Below are 20,995 nucleotides of genomic sequence, written 5' to 3'. Positions count from 1 at the left end.
TTTAATGGGTTTACATATTCAGCACACTTAACATTGGTCCTAGGAATTCATCCCAGTTCTAACCATCATTTGTGTACATAAAAGCTGAAGTTTAACTAGGAATGTTTTTGTTCTTCACACAGGTAAAAGGGCCCTTTGTTCCATGGCAAGTAGTTCGAGATATCATGCATGCCAGCTTTGAAGAGTCCCTAGATAAAACTTCTCATTCTGTTGGACGAAGAGCTCGTTACATTGTCAGAAATCCCCAGACCTATCTTAATTATAAGTAAGAAAGTTTCTCTCTATGTTCTAGGCATAAGCTAAAGTCTTCTGAAATGAAATTAAGGGATTTGCTCTTCCCAGGTTTTTGTCTTCTTTCATGTGAATATAAATTTCTACTTCTCTGCCTCCGTAGTGCTACCAAATCTGTCTTCCAATGGGAAAGGCAGGATCAGCAATAATACAGCTGACATGTATTTGGAATCCCCAAAGGTGTTAGGCAAGTCCCTCATGTAAGGTTCAGGCAAATCAAGCTGCCATAGGATAAAATGGAAGGGCCTCACGTACTCAAACTAACTGGATTAAAGGTGAGAAACAAATAACAGGAGTAAATAATCAGTTTTCTCGATTGAGGGAAGTCACTGGTGGAGTCATACAGGCATATGTGGTGAGACACATGCCATTCAACATACTAGTTGGGCTGGCAAAAGGGATGAACACTAGGTGATGATCCATCTGTGATATTTAGTTAGGTCAATGAAGATGAAGGCTGACTCTGGGCAGCGCAGAAAGACCTCGTGATGTTACTGTGTGACTACACAATAAAATGGCAGATGAAATTTCATATAAAATGATTCAACTGAAAGGGGAACAAGTGTAATTTTACATATACAATGGCTGATTTTGACAGATATGGTCTTGGGGCTCTACTATGCCATGAAAATGGCAAAAAAAAAAAAAGCTTTAAAAAAAGGAAACTATGGAGAATTATTATTAAAGGAATAAAGAGCAAAACAAAAAATATGCCAGAATATAAATTCATGGTACATCTGCATCTTGAAGGTGCTATAGTGTTCTGGTCCTAGTTGATATTCTGTCCGCATATTCTTCCCTCCCCTAAAACTTCATAAAAAGATACAGTACATTTTGTAAAGGTACAGAGATTAGTGGCAAGGATAATCAGAGGTGTAAAAACAGATTCTATACAAGGACAGGCTAAATAGACTTAAACTTTGCTGCCTGGAAAACAGAACTGAGAGGAGATGTTAGAGAACTGTAAAATCATTCATCATATTCATACTATTAAGAAGGAACAATTAATCATTGTCTCTACCAGCACAAGAAGCAGGGGCATCACATGAAGATCAAAGCTGGCCATTTCAAAGGGAACAGCAATGGTTCTTCATACAGCCCACACTAGGGCTGTAGAATTCCTTGGCCCAGGATACTCTAGATACCAAAGTTTATATGGGTTCAGAAAGTAACCAGATAAATTAATGGAAGAAAAATCCATGGAGGGCTGTTAAATATAAATACATTATCTTTGAATCAGAAAATTCCTGTTTCAGCTCCCTGAAGCAGGGAGATTACACCAAGAAAGTGTCACTGTATGCACAGTCTCTTCTTAAGTCTTTCCAATCCATATCCTTTTGGCATCTGTCGTAAGAGGATACTGATTGAAATGGAACTTTGGTCTGCTCCATTATGATTAATCTTTTGTTCCTAAAATAAATGTTCTGCAAAACCATGAGGGGAAAGATCACATCATCAGTTATATATGCCTTCTTAGATCATTAGTTATAAATGTCTATAACTGCCTCTTTTTCAAACCGGGAAGCAAGTGTTGAGGTACTTAAAAGTTACTAGCGCTACTTGTTTATCTCCTCTTCAGCTAGAGAGAGGAGATAAACATATACAGATGAACTAATCCAAGTTGGATTATTAATGACAGAATTTAATTGTCAAATAGTTCTTAAAAGCCTAGAGATACAGGGATGTTCAAGAAAGACAGGCATGAGAACTTGATCCCTACTGCCCTGATCTTCCGACTAAAACAAGGACATATCAACAGGAAAATACCAGTGACTGGTAACTCCCTTACAAACTATTTCTTGGCATCCTATGTTTCAGAGGAACCAAAATGCCCCTCTCTGAGTTTTTTCAACTCCTCCCCCCTCCCTTTCAGAAGACATCTGCTTCCCGTCCCCATCCACTTTCTCTCTTTCCTTATAAAACCTTGAGATGGTGCTACACTGGCTGGCTTACATGGCGACTCCTCTTGCAATGTGTTTGTGCTGTGGAGCGGCAGTTTTTCTGAAAGGAAGAGGCTTTATCATTTATTAGCTCGCATTTTCTTGAGAACAAATACAATAGCAGGAGAATTTACATTTGGTTCTCAGTTCTGTCACAGCTCATATGAAGTGATGAGATGGTGATGAGTTGGCTTGGTTGCACTGAAGACGTTGGTATGTGCGTGATAAGTTAGGCAGAATTTTTCCTTGAATCCTTCTTGATTAATGCTGTTCTTTGGAAGGTACAGAAATGATATTTCAGCTGAAATAAGTGCATTAATTCCTCTGAGCAGCATTGAACTGAGAAAACTTCAACTAGTTACAACACCTTCAACTGTATCTGTTGCAGAGTTTGCCTTGCTGAGGTTTACCAAGATAAAGCCCTCACTGAGGATTTCATGAATAGAGAAAATAACTATGAAGATCCACAGGTAAGAAGAGAAATATTCTCAAAGGTCATTGAGTATTTACACTGTTTGGATTAGTGAATACTTGCTCTGTTTGGATTACTGTGATTTCATTTCTTATCTCTCCCTTGTACTCTTAGCTATGTTAAAAATAGCATCATTGTAAAAATGCTACATCATTGCTATTTTTGGAGCAAGATAAGAATAGGCAGCCTTCCAGAAGGACATAAACAGCTCTGCTGTGCAGCAAAATTTTGTTTTTTCATTGTTTCTAAGCATCTGTGACCAGGCATGCATATGCACTGCTTCTTTTTTTCCAGTCCTGTCAGCCGCCTTGTTATCTGAGCAAGAAAACAATTTTGCTCTGTAATTTCTCATTTTTTTATTCCAGTTTCATATTGAAATATTGCCTCAAATCTTGAGGGTGAGTGAGGGAATGTAAACAAATCACCTGAGAGAAGCCTTCATTTGGTCAATCAAAAGATTTCATTTAAGTTTTGAGTTTTTTATCACTTCAGTTAACCACAATTTCAAAGTGGAAAGTTGGTTTGCACTGAAAATGTAAACCTTCCATTTTGAATTTCAAAACTTCAGAACTGGGACCTTGTCATGGCAAGTTTGCCTTTGTTTTTATCCAGGAATGACTACATTCATTATATTGTCAGAAAATCCCAACCAGGTCTGTTGTTAGATTCATGTTTGTTGAAATAAAGAATAGTTGCTCCCTGGTGAGACACTACTGGAACAATTGCATGTGTCTCTGCATTACCTTGCGACTGATATTTCTGATGCCTTTTGCCTTTCTTCATGTTAATCTTCCTAAAGCTCTGCATCTTTAGTGATTTGCAGCTACAATTTTCATTCTCTGACCACTAGGAACTTTGTGAAAACAGAGAGCAGAAATCCCTAGAAGACTGGCTGAGGTAGTAGTAACTGCTGTTCCTCAGTGCTTTCTCATGCTTGAATTTGAGATACTCAATGTATATGAAGCGCAGGTGGTGTAGTCTTTGGGTTGTTTTGGACTGGTTTCACCAAATGGCCTGACTTTCTAGTTGGAATATGGCCATAAACAGCATCCAAAGGACTGACTTTGGTTCTGCTGGGCTGCTTCTGGGAATAAACTGCGTACAGTGTGTAATATGCATGCTGCAGAGAACAGATTGGATGTTTTCTGCTTGGGTCTTCTGCCACACTTCCTTACTTTATAGGGAATTCAGAAATAATACCAAATGCATCTTCTCTTCTTGTTCACCTACTCTGCCCTGAGAGCTAAGGAAAGGAGGTCGAAATGAGGTCTTACACTTCTGAGAAGAGGGCCTCAATGGAAAGAAGCTGCAAAGAAAGCAGCTCTTGCACAGTTTTTATGTATTTCTTCTCCAGTTAGTTTTACAGTATAGGGGAGAAATGTTTTATTTGGTTTATCTTATCTTACCTTGTTGGTCTTTTTTCTCCCTCATTTGTCCCCATCCCCAAAAACTGTCTTTGGAGGCAAGCAAAAACTTGTTTGCAGAGAGATACAGGACCATTATTCTCATGTAACAGGTCTCTTCCAAGCAGTGCTTGTACAAACAGACTTAAAGAATACGATGCAGACTATGAAGGGTATGAGAGGAGGAAGAAAGACTTAAGGAGAAGCTTAAACAGAGCTCTCACAAGAGATTTTGTGCAGTTAATCCAGTGTAATTGTTTTTAAAAAAAAAAAAATGTTCCTGGTTGGTTACTTGTAACTATGAGACAGCCTAATAACAAATAGAACCAGCAACTGTTAAGCAAATCAGCAAATATAACATTTACAGGGCTTTTTTATGCATTCTGCAGGTTTGTCTGTTGGGCTGTTTCTCCAATTTGATGATTCACCTAGCCACTTCTAGTGGAACTTTTTGTGAACACTTTGAAAGTACAGCGTCTTTTCCCACTCTAAGAAATTGAGCTTGATAACTTTTCTATCTCTTGTTTTCAAAGGTTTGTTCAAAAGAGTTTAAAGAGTTTGTGGAAAGACTGAAAGAGAAATTCAGTTCAACCCTGGGGAATCCCAAACTTGAGATTCCTGATACTTTGCAGGAACTATATTCCAGGTATTTTATTTATGATTTAGTTATGATTTAGTTATTTTTGAGTCTGTATGGGTGCTGGGAGAGGGTGGGAGGAAGGCAGTTCAGATTTACCTGTTCTCTGCTTTGTGTGATTTACACCTTCTGTTATCTGTTCTTGTATCAGAAGACATTTCAGTTAATAGAACAGGCAACATTTCTTTCAAATCCATACTCCCTAAATACATATCACTAATTTTTTGTTATTTGCATAAGTATTTTGCTAAATAATATTTTTTAAAACCCCAAATTCACAATATCAAATATTCATACATGGTCAATTCCTCAGCTTTGCTATTAGAGAGGTGGATACTCAGATGTAACATTTTAATGTCATAAAAGACTTCCCTTTACTATTTTCCAGATTATCTGGCCTCATTTTGTATCATAATTTGTAGCTGGTTACTCAGATAAATCATCTCAGTACTGTGTCTAAAGCTGTTGATACAGAAGAGTGCTTAGCTTTGTATAGCATTCTCCAGCCACAGATTGTCAAGCTCTTCAATGATGAATAACTCTTGGAGATAAGTGCAGAAACTCGGGCCTCAATCATTCTCTGAGAACAAATTTAGCGCCTTTGTAAATTTTTTTTACTTTGGGAAGAGCTGTACATTACAGCAGAAGTGCTGGGGTTGGTAACTGGAAGTCCAAAAACTCAATAAAATAGCAAATCCTTTTTGTCATGGAACAGGGGATGGAAAATTATGAGTTTCCTTGCATGAATCCTGCTGTCAAAGATGGTCCTACCTGTGTTTGTGCTGATTCTGTACTGTCTTCTGTCCATGCGTGTCTCCCCTTGTGGACAGATATCTTAGTAGAGTGAGGGAGATTGATCTGGACAGTTCATCTAATTTTTGACACTTCTGCTGAGAGCTGCTGGAGCAGATAGTACCCTGGTGCTGTTTCAACAGATACCTTATTAGCAGTGGCATTTGTCAGCCTCTGGGTTTCACAGTTGACTATAAAATCAAGGTCTCTGTATGGCACAGATCCAGCATAAGGCATGTTATTTTTGTTTCAATGTTTTCTTATCTCTTCCCTTAACTAGATTCCGAGTTTTGGCAATTGGAGATGACACAAATCAAAACACTAAAGAGGATAGTCTCACCAGGTGAGTAGCAGTAATATCTTCTTCTTTTTTTTTTTTTTTTTTTTTCCTATTAGGACTCCCCAAGATCATGTCAACCCTTGCATCAGTGAAAGTCTGAGCACTCTGATTCTCTGACTAGTGAGGTGGTGCTTGCTACTTGTGTTGGCAAGAAAAAGGGAGTCCTCAAACTAAACTTCATCAATCAGAGAATTGCATGACTTCTTGGAAGCTTATCATAAGATATGAGTAGAAGCTGCTAGATAAAATAGTCACAGGAGAAAAAAATTAATTGTAGGTAGCTCTCACTGGCAACCAGTGGGTCCTCTGCATTTGGGACCCTGTTACGTTAGGTACTTTACATAGGCAACACTGAAGTCCCAAAGTACTTTACTTCACAACTGCTTAAACAACTTCAGTGTTGATTAAGACTGTGTTCGGGAAGCCTCAGTTGCTCTAGGAAAACTGGTTCCATCAGGGGTCATGTGCAGAGAAGAGAAAGTATCTTGAATGCAAGACTGCCAGCCAAACCCAGGTCTCATGTTTGCAGAAAACAGAGAGAATTTGGAATGTGGTCTTTGGCAGAAGGCTTCTGCACTTGGGAAGCACCTCCTCTGTGTTGTTAGCCTATAAATATCATGGGGAGTCTCATGCTGTGGACAGGTAGAGATTGAAGTGGAAGTTTTACCTGCCAGTGAGGTGTTCTCCAAAACTTGTAATAAGAACAGGCTCTCCTATTTGAATATTCTTAACTAAAACTAGGCAATAATCACTCATTCTGGTGGTCTGTTATCATTATGACAATGGTGTATGTTTCCTATATGGGTGCTATACCTTAAGAGGAGGAGATGTTATCAAAGAGAATGTAATTTTATGTCAAATTATCTGGACTGATCCAGAAGTTTAGGGTGGAGAGACAAAAAAAAGGAACAAGCTCCTTGATATCAACAGTTCTCAGCTGCAGGGATCTCTTATCTTTATACATCTATTTTAGAAGTAGTTGATTGAGTTAGAAAATTTTTATGCTAGGTTAATAGTTAGGTACCTCCTGCTCAAAAATCATCATGAATAACACCCCCCCCCTTTTTTTTTTTCTTTCAGCATCTCTGATATTCATTTTCTAGTGCTACAGAATCTGATTCAGAGCACTTTGGCGCTCTCAGATAACCAGATGAAATCTTGCCAGTCATTTCAGGTACAGTATCTGGACCAAACTTTACTGGATATACAACCCTGAAGAGCTTCTCCTTCCTACTTTGACATAATGGGAGATAAATGGGAGATAAAAAACTCAGAAGCTTAGATCTGTGTCCATTCTGTGGGGATTGTTTTCTTCTACTTGAAGGAAATTATATGTTCCAAGTAGACTTTCAGTATGTTGCTTTTCTCTGTGAGGATAAGATTGCAAGATGGGAGGTTGGAGCAGTCCCTGAGAATCATATGAAATGAACTCCACATCACTTCTAATGGACCAAACTATATCATGATTCAGTGCCTACTCGAGCAGTTGGAATTATGCTCTGGAGGAGATATCACAAAGACAGTCCTAGGGTCTGGCTGACAGTGGTGTTAAAGTTGGCTTCTCCTGCAGCATTGGGGACCATAAAAAAAATAGATCATCTATGAGTGTCAAGTACTAAAAAAAAAAAAAAAAAAGTTATAAGTTGAAAGGGAGATTAATATCTTATCAGACAAGCTCATGGAAGCAGGTGTTCCTGGTAAAATGATGGGAAGAGTCCACCCAGATGTGGTGCAGATGAGTGTTTTTTTACATATATAATTCTAGCAGGAGCCTGATCCCATTTTGAATATGAAGTGTTCTCTAGTATTTAGTTAATTTAATTGGTGTTTGCTGTGGAAAGCCTGGAAGCCTATAAAAGCAATAGAATACTGTAATAAGTGAATTTATATGTATCGTTTAAGTTCTGGCTTGTAGTTCTATATTTGTTTAGTTAAAGGAAATTTCAAGCAGGCAGGTATAAGAGTGGATTTGGATCTAACACTTCTTTGTGGAAATTAGTGTCTGGTTGAGGTTATAATGTCAACTACCAGTTAAGTGTTTACACTGAGTGGGTTTTTTTTTTTTTTTTCTTTCCAGACTTTTCGTTTGTACCGCGAGTACCGGGATGACATTCTCGTGAAGGCTTTCGTAGAGTGTCAGAAGAGAAGTTTGGTCAATCGCCGTCGAGTAAACCACACGCTGGGTCCAAAGAAAAGCCGAGCTTTGCCCTTCGTGCCCATGTCATATCAGCTGTCTCAGAGTTACTACAGGTAGGTGTCAAAAAGTTCACCGTTTAAGCGTGACCCAGTAAAAGAATGTACCCAGGTGTGCTTGGCATGGAGGAGAGAATATGCATGAAGTGTCTAGAGCAAAGAACCTGACCATCACAGCTGAATTTGAAGAGGTGAAGGTAACATCAAGGTATGTTAGCCCTTTATTCAGTTAGCAATTAGGGCTAGCCAAGTTCACTGAGCAAGCCTTTACGAAGGCATACAGAGAGGGGAGGTAGCACTGAAGTTCTTGATATGGTGGAAAGATCTCTTTAGTACTCTTGTCATTCTGATGGTTGCTTGCTTTCCTCTCATTATTTTGTGCTGTTTTGTGCTGCACTGTACCTGGATATTTGGTGGTGGTGAGGAGGGCATTAGCTGTAAATGTATTTAATGCCAAAGCAGCAGGTGAGATCTTTACTTTACATTTTCCATATAGCTATTTGGGCACCACATAGCTGTGCAAGTAGGTGTAGAAGGTACACAAGTTCCATGCTAAAGCTGGTAACTAAACTATTGCATTCTTTTTGTGCTACCAGTGGACTGAAATTCATAAACAGTAAGAACAGAATATCGATGTTGTGTGCTTATTTCAATTTGTTCTTTTGTGCAGAGTTTTTACATGGCGGTTTCCCAGTACAATCTGTACAGAATCCTTTCGGTTCCTCGAGAAGCTGAAGGATAATGAAAAGTCAGACCAGCCAGATAACTTCTCATTTAAAGATCAAGAAACTAAAACATCAGAAGGCATGATTGCATTTCCTATGGATGGACCTGGAGGCCACTGTGTGGCGATGCTTTCCCTATTCGCCTTGGGGCTTGTATCTGTGAATGTGAGAATCCCAGAGCAGATAGTTGTAGTGGACAGCACTATGGTTGAGAATGAAGTGATCAAAAGGTAAGCACCGTTATTTCTATTAGTGAATAAAATTTGAAGGTTGAATGAAATCTGACAGGCATTAGCACTTTCTGCTCTGGGTCTTAGCATGTTTTGCTGTGACGTTGTTTAGATTTTTATTTTTCAGGGAACATTTTGAGGATTTAATGGCACTTTAGTTGGTGCTTGTCCTTATAGCCTTGGACTACACTTGTCTTCGCATACGTGACACTTAAATTGCCAGGCACTTCACTGCCACCAGAGCTAATGTGATAAGGAGAGCAGTGTGTGTTATATGATCATTTTCATCACCGTCCCTTTTCAAGGACAACAAGGGTTCAGCTTTCAGAGAAAACTCTCTACACAGTATTTGTTCTATGCATTGTCTATTCTTTGTTTTGGGGTTTTTTTTTTAAACATCCAATAATTGAAATTCCATGCTCTCCCTAGGTAGTCCAATCTTATGAATAGTTATGCTTATGATCATTATGTTTTCTTAGTGTGCAGCTAAAATCTCTTGCTGCAGTTTAACCTGTTGCTTCCTGCCAGTATACATGAAAAACAGTATAATCTCTTCCCCTTTAGAGCAGCTTATTACATATTTGAAGACTGTTATCATAGTCTTTCTTCCCTAATCTGCTGTTCTTTAAAATAGGCAGTCTCCGTTGCTTTAGTTGTTTGGGGTTTTTTTGTATGTTATCCAAATCTCTGTCTTTCTCATTACTCTTCTCTGCACTGAACTGTGATGTCAAAAACCAAATACCGTGTTCTTGCTGGCAGATATATGCCAGTTACATCTCGTATTATATAGATATGTCTGCTCATACAGCCCAAGATGTTGAATGGCCATACTGTTAGGGATTGAAAAAAAAAAAGGTGTGGTGATTGATGTCCAGCTTGTGATTCCCTATAACAAGATTCTCTTCTTTTACATAGTCGCTTGTTTGCCCTCCAGTATGGGGACAGGTGCATAGTATATGAGATACATAGTATGCAGTTGTCCATATTAAATTGTTTCCTGTTCTTTTCCAGGCCATTTCTCCAGTTTTCTGGAAACGTTCTGAACTTAAATCCTGTCCTCCCACACGCTTGCAGCCTCTCCAGTTTGGTATCCCCTGCAAACTTAATAAGCAAAGTCCCTCTTTTATCATCCAGATCATTAGCGAAAATACAGACAAGGCTGAACCCTAGACAAGTCCCAGTTGTGAGTACAGGCATCTGAGTCCAGTTTTAAAACAGGTTGTGGATTTGCACTAGTTCTTCTAACTGTTTGTTTCTTTTGGTTATAAAGATGTTAGAAGAGAAGGTACTTAAGGTCTAAATAATCTTAGAAAAGGTTGGAAGGGGACCTCTGGCTGTCTCTGGCCTAATCTTCTGCTTAAAGCGGAGGCAGCTTCAGAGTTAGATCAGGTTGCTTGGAGCCTTATCTGCTTCACGTTTATCCATCAGGGCTCGTGTCCTGTCCTGGAAGGAAATAGTGTTGGTTTGACTAAATCTGTTCCTGGGAAATCCATCCAGGCTGCTACTACTATTCCCGTGTTACTTGGAGGTTGTCTACAAACAGTTTGTTTTGTTTTTTAAGTAACTGAAGTGTATGGTCTGTAAATCTTACTTTTTTTCTCCCTCCTTAAAAATAAACACTGTTTGCTCTATGCTGCAATATCCTTTATGGTCTCAGCCTCTGTGCTCTGACAGGTGTGCCCTCATGACGAAGTGCCTCCTGAACCAGAGTCCCAGCAGTGTGAGCTGAAACGTTTTGGGTTCCTTTCAAAATGTTCACAGAAAGGAGTGTTTCATTTTCCAGGGACCTTCATTGTATCATCCTTTCTGTAGCTGCTTGTTCTCAGCACTTTAACTCAGCCTGCCTTCAACATATCCACAGCTGTTTATGACTAAATTCTGGAATGCAGAAAAGCATGTGTTTTTGCTCTGCTCTGTGTAATAAGTCACTTAAGATATTATTTTGGGGAAAAAAAAAAAAGCAAAAAAAAAAAACCGCCAAACAAAACATTTCTGTTTGCTGTAGTTTGGGAAAAGAAGGACTTGAGGAGGAGGAGGAGGAGGATGACGACTTAGATGACAGTTCTGGAGGCAAACGGAGAATAGAAGTAAAAGCTCGTCAAGCATCTCATACCAATTACTTACTGATGAGAGGCTACTATGCGCCTGGAATTGTCAGCACACGCAATCTGAGTCCCAGTGACAATATTGTGGTTAATTCCTGCCAAGTGAAGGTTAAGCTGCGATGTACACCAGTTCCAGGAAGACTCAGCTCTCCAGGTTAGTTTCTGTTTGGCCTAACTTGCACAGAAGTAGTTTGGAACAGGCAAGATGGAAAACTTGTGAGCTGAGGAACTGATTTGAACAAACCTCCTAATAGGAACATTCTTCTTCATACTCATTAGAACATGTGGTTTGCCTTGTAATGCTTCCTCTCCTGATTTAGCCCTAACAGGTGGTTGGTTTATAGAGGGACATTTTGTTCGTAATAAGTCCTTGGCTGCCTTTCATGTTTTGTGAAACCATTAATTCAAAGAGGAAGTTAGTCCTCTACTTTGTTATCCCTTTACCAAGAAGTTTTTCAGTCCCTTTTACAACTTAAAATCCCATATTATGTCATACTAAGACCTTCCCTTCTGTAAAGAGAAAAGAAAATCTTTTCAGAGCTCCTTGGACAGAAAATCACATTTACTTTGTCTCCTAGAAGTGTCTGGAATCGTGGTGTTTAATCTCTGGCATTTTAGGTACAGTAATTTAAACATTTTGATAATATTTACAGCTTGCATAATTTGCAATTTTTTGTCAGCACTCTCCCCTCTTGAAGAGTGTCTTCCTTTCTGCTGTAATGCAAATGTAGCCAGGAAAGCCTTTATTTGTAATGGAAGGGCTAGTGCTGTCCCTGCTCATTCCCCTTGCTGTTGTGATAGAGGTAAAATAGAAGTTCTTTCTCAGGTCTCTGCTACCACATGTGCCCTCCAGGTCTGCTGAGTTGACAGCTCATTACAATGGCTCTCATCTTTTCTTGGTGGCTGTCAAAGAAGCGCAGCTGTCATGAGTGTCCCACAAGGCACAATATAATAAAGGCAGCCTGCAGATGAAAGGGTGGGAAGCAAATAAGAACACTGCCAAAACTACTCTCTAATCATCCAGGACTGCAAAAAGTTGTTATATTGATTCAGCTTTGTATAGTTGGGGTGGTTTTTGGTGCAGTGATAGACCTGTCCCCAAACACACTATGCTCAGATGCTTTATTATATTGATGGTACTAAGGCATTGGAAACTTGTGGGTTTTACCATGTTTGGCCAATAGCTTTCTACCCTGGATCAGCTTCTTTAGATATTTTGATTAATAAGGTCCTCCGCAGCCTTTTCATGCCATAGGCTCTTCACTTGATCTTCTTCAAGGAAAAAGATGATTTCCTCATCAACTTAAGAGTTTAACTGAGTGTTAGAGACAATACCAGTAAGTCTACACTGTCTTTCACTGATACTTCACTTTGATATGAGGGTCGGCCCTTGTAAACCACCTTGCTCTTCTTCTACAGGTCTTTTCAGAGACAGATATGTAGGGCAGAACGAGAAGCTGCAGTAATGAACATGAAAAGCTGAGCTGTATTTTTAATTGAAATAGTCTAGAACACCTCTAACCTGTCTGTTTCAGATTTTTTATCTTTCCATAGTGCATAGCATAGTAACAGCTGCTTCATATCATATACGCTTGTTTTTTATTTACTTTGCAGTTTCTTCTGTGCTTGACAAGATGGTTGTGGGAGTCTCTTGCCTCCCTAAAACTTTCACCAGACTGATAAAAGTCCAAGAAGAAAATTATGAAGTCGATCGGTTTCTTCGTGAGTGTACGGAATGTTATGGCTATAATCCCAGAGATGTAGCTGCTGTTTTGGAGATCCGTAATGCAATAGAGGCAACTTCCCACTTTGGGATTGGCAAAGCTGAGCTGGGCAGACACTTCTGCAGCTATGAAGAAATGGAACCTGCACGCACCAGGAATTTGCAGCAGTACATTCAGGTGGTTTTATAGCCAGCTGCTTTCCATACATACATGTGTTCATGTTTAGTATTCCCTTTGAGCAGGACAATCTCCTAGGCTGTATGAAGCAAATATAAACTGAAAAAAAGATAGAGAGATAACATACCAATAGCCTGATGGCAGTTTTGCCTCATAGTTAGGAGCAATACTTTGTCAAAGCTAGGAATGAACTGTTTCAGAAACCTAGAGGTACCAGAGTTCACCTTTGGAAGAAAAAGACTTTCCCAGTTACTTTTTCATTTAATTTAAGGTCAACAAAAATGTCTTGTGCTGTAATTTCAGAAAAGTATAAGGGGCAGAACATTTTTCCAACTTCAACACAAAGGGACAGAAAACTGAATGCCCCACTAAGCTCTTCCTCTTTTCTTGCTGCCAGTTAAGGATAAGAATTCCATATTGGGGTATACTGATATTTTCCAGTGCAAGCTAATGAAACTTCTTCCTTTCTTTATAGGACCTTATTGAAATGCAACAGGTTTTAGAAGTAGGAGGCCATACCCTAAGACTGGTTGCAATAGTATTTGCCAAGCCATGGCTATTACATTCAGTATGTCTGAAGAATAAACCGGATGATTCTGGTCAGCAAGGCACAGACACCACTCTCTCAGATGTGCAACAGGATTGCCTGCAGTCAGGACCAAAGAAGGGGGAGGAGTGCTCAACAGAGGAGGAACAGCCAGCAAAAGACTTAAAATCTGTCAGTGATGAAGAACCCCCAAGGAAGAGATGTAAGACTCAAAACGATGAGCTTCAAGATGGCAGCGAGCTCTGCCAGGGTCCACAGAGTGGTTTGAAAAGTGCAAGTGAAATTAACTCTGATGCAGATGTTACTGATCCTGTTAAAACGAAGGAAGCTTTAGTCACTGATGAAGAAACAGGCCCCTTGGGAGGGCAGACAGAACACCTAGCTCAAGACTCAGCATGTGCTTCAGATGCTGTGAATGTGGACGCTCACGAGGAACAAGATAAACCTTGTTCTGAGGACAAAGAGCTTCAAGCAGAGAATAATGATCTCACCACTGAGCAGGACAAGCAGATCCCTAGCTTCGAACACTCAACCAAGGAGCAGCATGATGAGGTTTCCCATTTACAGGAGAACCCAGAAGTCTCTACAGGTATGTAGGAGCTCTGCACATAAGGAATAGAGACTAGCTCACCATCAGCTGATCCCAAACAGGTAGCTACATTTTTATAGGCAAATACAAGATCTTCTGTGAAGACATATACTGCTGAGAGGGGTTTTAATTTCTCACAGACAAAGTGGTGTTGCACTAGTTGATCTGGAAGGTTATGGAAGCTTCGAGTACATCAAAGATTCCTCCCCAGACCTATTGCTGGAATGTTCATGACTAGTCCAGAAATATGCTCTTCTTAGAAACATGTTTTCACGTCTTAATCTTCTCCAAAAAACATCTCTGGATTTTGAGTTTCTCTTCTCTGGATTCAGTAGAAAGGCTAGACATCTTTAAAACTGGAAAATCCAGTGCTACTGATGTACATTTGACTAGAATGTCAATGACGGAAAGCTGCAAAGTCTTTAAACCATTCACCAACAAGTGGCATATGCCAGCGAGATTAATAGCCTCTTTTATGACCCAGTTTGACTTCACTTTTATTACATTTTTACTGCTAGTGTTCTTTTTTTTATTAGCTAATAGTCCATGCCAAGCACTACCTTAAATTTGTTGTTGGGGGGTTTATTTTGTTCTTGTTTCTATCAGCCCTGATTTCAGATTGAATTACAAGCTAGCTGCTTGTGTAGTCTTTTGCCAATATCTGCCATTACTCAGTTGCAGGCTGTCATATGAATCGGTGCAGATCGATCGATAGAGCTTAGTATTGTTTAATGGAGCCTTCCTGCAGGGTATAGGCTCAGGGCTGTCTAAACAGCATAGGCTTCAGCAGCTCTTCACGTGAAACTACTAATGTATTCTTGATTTAATTTCCTCTTTGTTTTTAGGAGGGGAAAAAATCCTAATTAGTTGTGATACCAAGCTTACAGTTCTTACCAGTCTTATTTATGAAGTCCAGCTGGCACTTACCAAGAGATACGTGTTTGTGCAACACTTCTGTGGTCTTAAAACATTATCACATGTTCTAAATAAGCAATTGTCAAGTGATACATCCTGTGTACTGAATTAAAGTAGGAGACATTTAAACATGCGGTATGACTACGGTTACACAATTTGAACTCCAAGTTTTTAGCTCAGTCATGATGTGTCTGCCAAAAGACAAAGTTTGCATCCATGTTGAATCTTAGTTCCCAAGTTCCCAGGTTTTTAAATAAGGTTTCAGGTGCATCTGACCAGCATTTGTAGTTGCTCTGTTTCCATTTGCCTTGAAATGTTAAGTGCTCAAGCTGTCAAGTGTGGTAAAGAAAACCTTTTGGAAAGCTCCTGTTAGGGCTCTTTTGATTTCCAGATCCCTGGTCTAGAATTCTGGTCTGTTGTCCTCACACAACACATGTCATGAGTTGGACTTGGTCCAACTGGAGTTTTAGTCTATTCCCTTTGCTTAGCTGCTTTACTCAGAAGGGTTTACATAGGAAGGCAAGACATGTGCTTATGCCAAAGCTATTAGCCTCTGGGTGTGGTAGAATTATCCAAAGTTAATTAATTGTGTAATTAAAGCCCATGTCATAATGCATTATGGAAGCTGCACAGACTGCCCTCTCATCAAAACTGAACCCTGCTGAAATCTTGAGTTTGCATTCTCAAATCTACAGCTCCTCAGACTTCTGCTCAACTTCAGTATGACTGCTGGTAGCAGTAAAGTTAAACCTACGTGAGTGCTTGCAAGCAGAGACCCTGCATCGCTCTTTGTGCGAAACTTGGTTCTTTTTCAATCCATATAATTATCTGTCGTTCAGCCATGTAGCAAGACTTATAGGAATAAAACTTCTTGCTATGATTTGGGACTGGACCACAAAAAGTGTAGCTGGAGTAGACAGACATTGTTAAGAGAATAGCTGCAGGAAGAGAGAAGATCCTGCAGACAGATCAAATGCAGAGTGGAAGCTTAGAACTCCCCATGCAACTGACAACAACACGCAGCTCAGCTTGTTGTGTTATTTTCTAGTATAAACCGTTGCCTTTTACAGCTTAGCCACCTTTTATTTTCCTTGCACTGGATATAGTTTGGGCTACTTAAAGTCTACCTGTCCTTTTCTTTCCAGGAAGTTCCATGACAGACCTATCTCAGGCAGCCCAGGACAGGTGAGTAGCAGAGATGTCTGCAGAATAACTAACAGTTAGCATTACCAAAATAACTTCTGAAAGCAAATGCTTTGGTGACCTTAGTTTTATCTGCTGATGGTCAGAGAGTATTGAAGATGGAGAACCCCCATGTTTTCTCCATTGTCCTTGTTAATGTCTTTGTATGCATTCTGAGAAGATCTCTCTGGTACATGTTCGTTTTCAAAAATGAACAAATTCCAAATATCAAAGGAGCAAAAATAATCTTATTCCACAAATAAGTCTAGTGCCACTAGGTTTCTGCTTACAATTCCCCAGGAAGGGCCTGGAGAAACTGCAATATGGGAAGTTACGGATTTCCCTGCAGGGTCTGTCCTTGGATCCCAAAATGCTAAAAATGAGGATTTCCATTTCCTGTCTGAGCGCTGCCACTGCATGTTGCAGCTTGAAGCATGTCTTAGATGGCCTTTGGAGGATATTAGAGCCTAGTGCAAAGAATGCTTTCCTGGTCAATAAGACACAAGGTGGTTGTTGGGTGGTATAATGGTGCTAATAGTGCTTCTCAGATGGTGACCAGCTAGTATGAAATGCTTCAGGTCTATAGACCTGCTTAGTAGATTAGCACCAGTCTCTGCCCATTCTCAGAGCAGCTGCAGAATTTTATACCTAGTATGTGAGCAAGCACCGGCAATGGATGCAGTAAGACCCTCTAGTAAGCAATAACTCTGATGATGAGAAATCTAGCTAGAAGAATCATTCCTGTCAGGAAAACCCAGTAGGGACTAAGGACAGGGTAAGTACATTTGCATAAAATCACAAGACAAGGATACGCTTGCAAGTGTTTTTTCTTGACTGCTAGTACAGGGAGTCTGAAGAGGCGTCCCAATGCAGTTTGCATTTCTCACCATCAAAGTAGCAACTGACAGAGCTGAACTTAAACCATCTTTTGCAGGGCCTGCGAGAACGTCTGCTTCATTGGGAGGCCGTGGAGGATTGTGGATGGGAATCTGAATAAACCTGTGTGTAAGGGAATGATGGAAGCTGTGCTCTATCACATCATGACAAAACCAGGCATAACGGAAGGCATGCTGTTGCAGCATTACATGGGAGTACTGCAGCCCGTCGCTGTCTTAGAGATACTGCAGGTATGTGAGTCATCAGATGTTTGAACTTTAATCTGGTTCAGCTTCCACGCTCGGTCTGTACTGAGCAGTCGGCAACTCCTTTGCTGGGAGTCAATGGGTGACAATTGTCAATGGACCATGAAGAAAACAGCCTTCTCCCTTGAGTGCAAATTAATCAAAGCCAGAGTAAGGTACTATGAGCAGTGAGGATGGAGGCCTGCTTTACCACTGTTCACTGAATTACTGTATTGTTGATTCAAAATTTTGAGTTTTCTTCTAAAGCGGATATAAATGCTGCTGAAATTCTAGTTGTTTACTAAAGAGTGGCTTGTCACCATGAAATACTAACTTGGGTTGTTTAATAGGGTGTTAATCACTACGGAGTTTATCTTGAATTTTCCTTCTATGTATTTCACATTGGTAGTCTTTCGACATGAGCAGCAGATTGAAATGTGTCTGTGCTAGACAACGGTGTAAATAATACCTTCTGTTTTCACAATGTGCTTAAAGGCATACATCCTTAATTGTAGAACAATACATGGTGAGAAAACCTGAGTTTCTCAGTCTTTTTTTTGCATCTGGAAGTTTATGCCTGCCACCATAGCTCACTTTGCAAGTGAAATCTGCTTGTTTTCTTTTCTACAATGATTCAAAACTCAAGGAATTACCGGTACGTTTCACAAATTAGAGAACTTGAATCTAACTTCTTCCCTACCGATAAATTTGATAACTGGTTGTGAAACCATATACACAGCTTCTATCTGCAATATACCAAGTATTAATAAATCTAGGTGCCTGTCTAGGTAAGATCACCAAACACATGCTAGATATTTACAGCACCTACATTGTCTCGCTGGGTTTGGTTGTGAGAACGACTGCCAATCCTTCAAGCGAGAAGCAACCTAGAAATCTGGAATGTCCATATACAGCAGCACTAAAATGATTTGTAACTGGTCCTAAACCTTGCAAATCTGTAGTTGAACACATTCTGTATTAGTTTCCAGATGCCAACCACTGTGCTGGAAGGTTTTATCTTGAATAGATACTATAATTGACAAGCAAAGTGATAAATGAGCACATATCCAGCTATGTGAACTTGCTTTGTTCTGCGGTAATCTTTGCTGTACCCAATGCTCTCTGGGGGCAGGAGGGATGAGCCACTCAGTATAAATTTTGTCTAAAGTTTCTGAAAACACTATGGGTAGAATAGCACTTAATGTGTCTTTTTGTGCAACTGTTGTAGCTAAATCATGTGAAATTTTCTACAGGGTCTGGAAGCTCTTGGTTGCATCAAACGATTCTACATGAAAAAGCCATCAGTAGTGTCTCTCTTTTCTCGTCCAGTTATGGAAGAACAGCTCAACAATCCCAAACTGAGTGAAACCCCAACAATATACTATGAGCCTACCATAGACTGTACTCTCAGGCTGGGAAGAGTGTTCCCCTGTGAAGTTAACTGGAATAAATGGGTGCAGATGATCCATGTATAAAAGATGTAAAGCTGAGTCATGTTAACTTGGTTTAGCCTGTAGGAGTGACTGTTAATGCATTTGTGCTCCATGTTTTGTTTTGTTTTTTTTTAGTAAGAAAAGTTATTTATCCTTTTTACTTTTGAATGTATATACTGAGAATAAAACCTCACATTAAGATACAGGTCATATTTCATCATATTTTAAGTATATGCTCTTCTTACCTCTGATTGCTTGTACAGCATATAATTCACAGTTTCTGCCTTATCTTTTGCGGTTTTGTGCAAACTCAGCTACGCTCTTCATGCAGACTACTCAACTTTACCTGGTTACTCCAGACCTCGCACCTCCTGTCCAGATGAAATTCAGTCTGATGCGTCTTCATAATTTAGCTGCCTTTTTAAGCTTCTTTCTGGGTCTTCCTCTTGGAATATTACCATCATCTTGATCATCATTCAGAGCTGTGACCTGAGTTTTGTCTTTGACTCAGGCCTCTGTAGCTCTTCATGTCCATACTATGGTAAAATCTTAAGACAATTAGCTATGAAGGACCTATCTGGACCCACCTTAGTAACTGCAAGATACTGTCAACTGCAATATGCCCTTTCAATCGCATCCACCTAGAACTTTGCTGCATGCCTGTTTCCCTAGTTCATCACCTCTCCCTGCATTCTGCTGGCTCCTAAATTACTTGCTTTTACGTCCTACCTGTTTGTTTTAATTCACTGATATGTCAATTCCTGCTTCCAGTCAGTTCATGATGCCCTGCTAGTTCCCAGAGAGAAAGGAGAGAAGCCATCTGATTTGAATGCAAAGGACAAAAGCTGATGAGAAACAACCAATGTAGGTCAGACCATACTTGTCATAGATATTTTGGCATGCATCCCAGCTGGACTGACCAGAGGAGTGCATGCTGTCAAATTCCCTCATGCAAGAATACAATCCATGGTAGTGCTACCCCCATCTTCCCTGCTATGTAGGCACACTGGTAACAAACAGTAGCATTTTGTGTAATGCCCTTTTTCACTCTTTCTAGTTGCTATACTTGTTCATCAGCAGGCATCTGTGTAGGTCCTTTAATAGTGTAGTATTGTAGCACACTGTCTCAAAGACAGTACTGTTACACCTGTTAATGGACAAATTACAGATTTATTTTGGCTGGGAGTGAACCATATAATTAGGGTGTTTATAAAAAGCTGTACTTCTTTTTTTTCCCAAAGATGCTCATGTTGTTTTAGTTGGAGCTGGGGATGAAGTAGTGAGTCTGACTCTGCCTCTTCTTCAAAAGAAATCTCTGTACCGCTAAGCCCCTACTCTAGCTGCCCAAAGGTTTACGTGTACTTCCAGCTTTCCAGCTTTTGCAAGATTTTAAACAGAATATGTGATTGTGTTTGCCCACATACAACTTCTTCCACACAGAGGCTGGTTTCTGGTGGTGGCACAGCCAGGGGAAGTTCTCCTTTTTTTCCCCTCCCCTTAAGCCTGCAGAGGTAACACTTGCCCGTTGCTCTGTACACTGTTCCGTCACCCACCATACAGACCTGGGCTGCAGTTTGATGACTATTTTGTAAGACTACTGGTTTTAGCCTTTAGCTGCAGTTCTCCATTAAGTACTTTAAGCCACGATTTCTTGGTGTGTTGCATGCTGAGCACAAGCCAGGCACAGCAATAACTTCAGTGAGCGTGTTTCCAGCAGAACCAGTGCAATTCGTAGAAACAGGGGCTTCATCTGCCTGTCCCGTCCCATCCCATCCCATCCCCCCTCCCCACCTTCCCGCCCCCAACACCAAAACACGGAGAACGTCGTTTCAGGGCCTCTGAAGGTCCTTTTCAGTTACGCGCGGCAGTCTCATCCCACGGCGGCACGGGAGCTTCTACACCAGCACACAGCGAGAGGGTTATTCCCATCCACGGGCACGTTTATTGCAGCAGAGCCCGGCTGCCCTGCGCGGGTCTCAGCCCCGCGGGGCTCCCCGTGCGGCCGGGCTCAGTCCCTCCAGCGGTGCCCGCACTGCGCGTTGCAGCACTTGTAGAAGGTGGTCATGGGCTCGTCGGCCGAGCGCGTCTGGATCTGCATGAAGTAGGCGCGGGGGTGCTCGCACTTGGGGCACGGCTCTGCGGGCGAGGCGGGCGGCGCGTGAGCTCCGAGCGGGCCCGG

At 40.6% G+C, this 20,995-nt stretch overlaps 2 protein-coding genes across 6 annotated transcripts in view; both read left to right on the top strand.

Moving 5' to 3' along the window:
- GTF3C1 (general transcription factor IIIC subunit 1) overlaps positions 1-20,249 on the top strand; it is a 57,119-nt gene extending 36,870 nt beyond the window's left edge. For all 5 annotated transcript variants that reach the window (XM_026080587.1, XM_026080586.1, XM_026080585.1 and 2 more), the window contains 13 exons: positions 123-265; positions 2,620-2,701; positions 4,640-4,752; positions 5,816-5,878; positions 6,956-7,049; positions 7,953-8,125; positions 8,739-9,023; positions 11,029-11,282; positions 12,743-13,029; positions 13,505-14,165; positions 16,226-16,265; positions 17,197-17,389; positions 18,637-20,249. In XM_026080587.1, coding sequence (XP_025936372.1) covers positions 123-265; positions 2,620-2,701; positions 4,640-4,752; positions 5,816-5,878; positions 6,956-7,049; positions 7,953-8,125; positions 8,739-9,023; positions 11,029-11,282; positions 12,743-13,029; positions 13,505-14,165; positions 16,226-16,265; positions 17,197-17,389; positions 18,637-18,858 — 2,610 coding nt within the window. In that variant the 3' untranslated portion in view covers positions 18,859-20,249. The remainder of the gene's footprint in view (positions 1-122; positions 266-2,619; positions 2,702-4,639; positions 4,753-5,815; positions 5,879-6,955; positions 7,050-7,952; positions 8,126-8,738; positions 9,024-11,028; positions 11,283-12,742; positions 13,030-13,504; positions 14,166-16,225; positions 16,266-17,196; positions 17,390-18,636) is intronic.
- Positions 20,250-20,879: 630 nt separating this feature from the next.
- The window catches only part of SNRNP25 (small nuclear ribonucleoprotein U11/U12 subunit 25), a 4,895-nt gene continuing 4,779 nt past the window's right edge, over positions 20,880-20,995 (top strand). Inside the window, exon 1 of the mRNA XM_026080616.1 lies at positions 20,880-20,917. Coding sequence (XP_025936401.1) covers positions 20,880-20,917 — 38 coding nt within the window. The remainder of the gene's footprint in view (positions 20,918-20,995) is intronic.

This window comes from Apteryx rowi, unplaced genomic scaffold (genome assembly GCF_003343035.1).
Source record: "Apteryx rowi isolate R43461 unplaced genomic scaffold, aptRow1 scaffold_527, whole genome shotgun sequence".
NCBI lineage: Eukaryota > Metazoa > Chordata > Aves > Apterygiformes > Apterygidae > Apteryx > Apteryx rowi.
Note: the sequence above shows the minus strand (reverse complement) of the source record. Positions and strands in the feature narration are given on the sequence as shown.